Source organism: Ostrea edulis, chromosome 3, assembly GCF_947568905.1.
Source record: "Ostrea edulis chromosome 3, xbOstEdul1.1, whole genome shotgun sequence".
Classification (NCBI taxonomy): Eukaryota; Metazoa; Mollusca; class Bivalvia; order Ostreida; family Ostreidae; genus Ostrea; species Ostrea edulis.
In genome coordinates, this window is record NC_079166.1 from 30,538,810 (window position 1) to 30,544,579 (window position 5,770).

Genomic DNA, 5,770 nt, shown 5'->3' on the forward strand with positions numbered 1-5,770 from the left:
ACGACACATACCATATAACGCAGAGAATGCTAGGCGCCGAATACTATATAACACTGATGATGTTAGGCGCCCCATACTTTATAACACTGATGACGCTAGATGACTCATTCTATAGAACACTTATTCTGTTAGGCGCTCCATACTATATAGCACTGGCGATGCTAGACGCCGCATACCATATAGCAGTGGACTTATGATGCTAGACGCCCCATACTATATAACACAGATAATGCTAGGCGCCCAATATTATATAACATTGATAATGCTAGAGGCTCCATTCTATATAACACTGATGATATCTCAGTGTCATTTAGCATGAATGATGTTCGGTACCCAATGTCTTATAATAGTAAATAACAGGTGTTCAATATCACATCATATTAATGATTATGTCAGGCGGCCCATGTCATATAAGAAAGGATGCTAGGCGCTCAAGGTCATATGAAAGTGTTGATACTAGACAAGATAATGATCATACAATGTAGGTGCTTAATATCAGATATAACATAAGTATAACTATAGTTCATATTTTATTCTTTCTAAGCATGTAGGGTGTATATGTACGATAGAGTGATGTTCATTGCAGTTTCCATCCTGCAAAATACGACCTTCCATTATCATCACTTACAATGTCCCCGTTGCTTAATGATCTATGTGTTCTTATGAAGACGTCATCTCCTTTCGTTGCATAAACAGGCGTTATTCCAGTAGCCTGGTTATGTGAACCGGCCACTGTTCTCGAATAAATAACTGTAATTATTTCCGTATTCTTGACTAATTGCACAGAATGATAACCAGTATCATGGTTCCGGAATGACCAGGTAAAGATGTAGACACCTGTTTCAGGCACGATGTAAACACCTGTAGTGGGATGATAAGCATTTCCCAAATTTGTACTGACCACATCAAACACAAGCACGTGCAGTCCAACTGCAAGCTTTGCAGGCAGTGTAGCCGACATGTAGGCGGAGAATGCGATAATGTTGGAACTAGCTGGCACTGAAAGAAGCCGACCTAAGACGAAAAGACATGGAGAAAATATATATATTGCAGAAGATCATCCATGATGGACACACACACACACACACACACACACACACACACACACACACACACACACACACACACACACACACACACACACTTATGTATTTCAGTATTTCATGAAATCATCAAACAATGCAAATTCACAATGAAATATCCATATATGTCTGTTCTTACCAAATCTGTCTACTTCATTTATTTCAAATCCATCACTTCTTTTAATCGAATTTCTACAAAATTTTGAAAAGAACATCGCATGGACAGCTTTGAATTGGTTCTTTGCACACAGTGAATTGTCTTTCCGTTCCGATAAGGGCTTACTGATTGTCGGCCTAACTATTTTGTCCTCAGTATACTCAGCCTCTGTATCACTGATTTGATTTTCTATATGGGTTATTATGTTCCCCAAACAAAGTTTGGGAACATATTGTTTTTACTCTGTTTCTTATTATTATTATTATTATTATTCTTTTTCTCCGGTACTTTTTTGTCCGGTAGTGTTCGCAGAAACTACAAAAGGGATCGATATGAAACTTTCCAGGATGATAGTATAGCGTTTGTAGATGTGCATAGTGATAGTCATTTTGTTTGCACATGCATGCACGCGCGCGCACGTGCATTGCAATTTTGGTACAAAAAATGGAAAATCAGAATATTGAAGGAAGCGATATAAAACCTAAATAGGATGATAGTATATCATTTGTACATATGAAAAATAATAGTTATTTTGCCAGCACGCGCACGCATGCGCGTGCACGCGCATTACAAAATTTGTACGCTAACTTTGGAATCAGTCTAACTTTTTTGTTGTTCATTGAAATGGCTTGAAATTCATATCATAGGTAGATATTGAGACCCTTAACTGATTTACATGGTCAAAATTACCAATTTGCACGCGCATGCACGTGCGCTTCATTTTGATTGGATAATGCTAAAACGTTTGTAACTATCTTATTTATGAAGCGAATGAGATGATATTCACAGCATATGTAGACAATATGTGTATCTATATGTTGGTGTAACAAAAAATGCCAACGCACACGCGCATGCGCGTGTAACGTTTTTTAAATGTTCAATTTTTAAAGGACGATAACGTTTTTGTTTTTCATCAAATTCTATTCATATTAGGGGTTTAGATGTATCTTGGTACTCCTTACAAATTGCTGTGGTTAGAATTACTGCTCAGCACGTGCATGCACGTGTGCTGATTTCTGATTGGACGATTTTAAAATCGCTATAACTTCCTTATATTTGGTGGAAACGTTATGAAATTCATACTGTGGGTATATGATACAAATGCCTGTTGAACGACATCAACAAAAAATCGGAATCATACACGCGTGCGCGTGTATGCACGTGCAACGCTTTCTTTCATTTCTTGGTACTGAAATGACCATGTTGAACGTACTACATGTAATTAAAGGCTAAAATAAAATGATTTTTTCCTATAGATTCACAAGGACATCACTTTTTAATTGGGGGAGGTTTGGGGAACATCTGTAACGGTCCCCGTTACAATTAGAACTAGTTTTGTTATTGAAGTCCACTTTTAAACTGTTGATAGTATCTTCATTCTCCTCTGCCATGGTCGCGACTTCACGTTCAAGGTCCATCCGTTGGTCCCTCTCTTCCTGTAGCCTCTTTTCCAAAACGGTGACTCTATCAATCAAGTTTTTTATATTTGTAAGAGAAATATCATGTACGGCATAGCTAGATTCTGCTAAAGTGTTAAATACGGAGAAACGGAGAAGAAACAACAGAAATGCCACTAAGGCAGCCATTGTCAAACTGATAATGTAGTGGCAAAAGTACTTGCATGCTATCTTATCTTGGCATAGACTTTTATTTGAACACAAATCCTGTCAATGATAAAGGTGTAACAATTTAAGAAATAAATGTCTACGTCTATATTATAGGGGTGTGAAGTAATTTGCATTATAGGTAGACCCAATAATACAGAATATACCCCATGATTATATTCAATTTTACACTATAAACATTTAAAATGTAAACAAAAAAGTGTACGCATATATCAAGTACCTTAATGTAGTAATAATTCAGTTTGAATTAAACGATAAACAAATGATAATATTAAATGTTTAGTGTGATTCCAAATACCTCAGTGCACCGGACTTATTCATGCATCAAACTGTCTCCATCTATAGAGTCCTTCCGCAAAATCCTCGTCTGTTGTTTTACAAGCGACACCCATTTTTTTTTACGTTTTATTTATGACAGAACCAATATTATCTTGCATATTGTATTAGAACACAATTATAACAGAACACCTAGATAATGATACGTCAATATCTTAACTGAATTTGCGTCTGCTTCAGCGGGTCATAACTCCTATAAGCAATTCGAATTAGAAATTTGGGCAAACACAGACCCTTAGATATACACGTACCAGGTGTCTAGGAGGAGTAAGCATCCCCTGTGGACCAGTTACACCTGAGTCCTATGTCTTGATAAGCTGAACGGAGTTATCCGTAGTCGAAGTTCTAACAATCGGTATGAGACACATCGGACAGCAAGTGACCCAAGGAAAGGTAGTATTTGCAAACTCGATCGATATTACGCTCTGTAGAATTCGTGAAATGCTAACTTTAAACGAAACTGTTGAAACCACTGCACCATCAACTTAATTGTCAGTAGCCTGCATTTCATCAACATTTACTTCGTTAAACATTTCGTGTAATGCTTTTGTGAGCTATGAGACCACAGTGGGGTGTTTCTGCTGCCTAATTTCATTCATGTACTGAGTATTTGGCAAATTGATATTGTTTAAATTGAAACTGATCACATCATGAACATTACAAAATGTGTACATACATTTAGCTTCTGCTTGCGCAAACTGTAGCACAGTCAACATATCATCTACTTATCAGAAGAAGTACTTTGACGTTGAAATTAGAAATATGCTGGAGTATCTCATTGAAAATATCTTCGTAGTCTTTGGGGATCAGGTCTTCCAACAGTCTCTTGGAATTCCTATGGACACGAATCGTGCTTCTTTGTCGACTGACCCCACCTCTGGTATATCCAGTCTTTACGTTTACTTTTATATTCCTTATATGAGTTATGAGATTAACCAGTTTGTGTTATTTTTACTTTTTCATACATTATTAACCCATCCCCCCCCCCCCAACAAATTAAACTATACATCAAAACACTTCTTTTTAAACATGCCATTAACATAGTAATTGATTTACTAGGAAACTTTTAAACAATAATCACGTAAGTTGAAATATTGCCTAATCAATCTATCATTAAACCAATTTGAAACACAGGTTTTTGACAGGTAAGATAGGGAGAATAAATAATTTCTCAAGAAAGCTCTTCATGAGATGCATCAGATGATTAATTATCACAGATTATAAAGAAAGTATAGGTATCTTGGTAGAATACAGGAAAAAAGTCACGTGACTCGGGCTAGGCTCAATGCGTTTATGTCTGCTCCGTGTCTTTGACAAATTTCAAGGAATTTAGGAAACTTTTCAAAAATTCCTTTGAACATATCAGTGTATATATGTTTACGTTTGATTGTGTGAATTTTTTGTGTGTTTTCATACACTTTTGGATTTTTCGCCTTTTTCTTTCTTTGTATTGTGAGTGAAATTCACGTCGGTAACTCATCCGATCGAATTTATAACCACTACTCCAAGACAATGGAATTGCTTAAACCAGTCTATCTAAAGGACGGAGAAATTCAGTTTGGATCTACACGCTTTTCAGACTTTGACCTGTCGATCTCCGTTGGAAACAAAATAAATGACTTAAAATGCGTTCAAAAAGACAGAGATCTTTGGAGAATATATGTCGGCTCAATGGAAAGTAGATCAAAACTTCTTACTGAGGGAATAGACCTTAGAAGTAAAAATGTGAGAGTATACGACACGAATCCTTATTCAGCGGGGATATCCAATCCTACTGAAAATGTTCTGAAAATAACAATCAAAGGCGTGCCTCTATCGGTTGATGACAACGAAGTAATCAAAATGCTTCAAGAATTCAATCTTACTCTCACCAGTGATCTGAAGTACGAAAAAATTCGTCACCCGGTTACTAGAAAAATGACCGGCATCCTTAACGGTAATAGATTCATTTATACCAAAGCGCTAGACGAAGGTATATTCCTTCCACGTACAGCTATTTGTGCCGGTTTAAGATGTACTATTTACCACTACGGTCAACCGTCCACCAAACGCACTCCACGGTGTATGAATTGCTGGGAGGAAAACCACTACACTAAGGAATGCCCAAACAATAAGCGTTGCAAAATTTGCAAATCCGAAGGTCACGAACCTGGAAACCATGAATGTGAATACTATACTGAATCAGCACCCAACGACATTCCTTTTGCTGGCCAAGACAACTGTTTGTCTAACTTTTTCCCATGTGATTTGCAGTTATTTGGTGTAAACCATAAGTCTGCAGAACACGCCTTTCAATACGTGAAAGCGATGCGTAGCGGTGATCTACAGAGAGCTTCAGCAATACAAATAGCTAAATCTGCCCTAGATGCGAAAAAAATTGGGAAACACGTCTTGCCGTCACCCAGTTTTTCGTTAAACCAAATCCAGATTATGACAGAAATTATAGAGGCCAAAGCTGAACAAGTTCCGGTTTTCGCCGATTCTCTCAAAACCCAAAAAAGGAATCATGTGTTTGTTGAGTCCACATATGATGATTTCTGGGCTTCTGGGCTGGACAAGGATGCTACCAT

At 37.3% G+C, this 5,770-nt stretch overlaps 1 protein-coding gene across 1 annotated transcript; it reads right to left on the reverse strand.

Annotated features, from left to right (window-relative positions):
* Positions 1–517: 517 nt before the first annotated feature.
* On the reverse strand, positions 518–1,441 carry LOC125676560 (complement C1q tumor necrosis factor-related protein 3-like). The gene is made up of 2 exons (XM_056160447.1): positions 1,222–1,441; positions 518–1,014 (listed from the first exon to the last, which is right to left on the reverse strand). Exons 1-2 carry the CDS (start codon positions 1,295–1,297, stop codon positions 578–580), a joined length of 513 nt encoding a protein of 170 aa, XP_056016422.1. The 5' UTR covers positions 1,298–1,441; the 3' UTR covers positions 518–577.
* Positions 1,442–5,770: the final 4,329 nt, after the last annotated feature.

What these genes read in the sequence shown, in the direction of transcription:
- LOC125676560 (XM_056160447.1), bottom strand. Translation starts at nt 1,297, where the DNA reads ATGTTCTTTTCAAAATTTTGTAGAAATTCGATTAAAAGAAGTGATGGA. An exon ending in AAATGAAGTAGACAGATTTG is followed by an intron (nt 1,015 to 1,221) that starts GTAAGAACAGAC and finishes TTTTCGTCTTAG; the next exon opens with GTCGGCTTCTTTCAGTGCCA.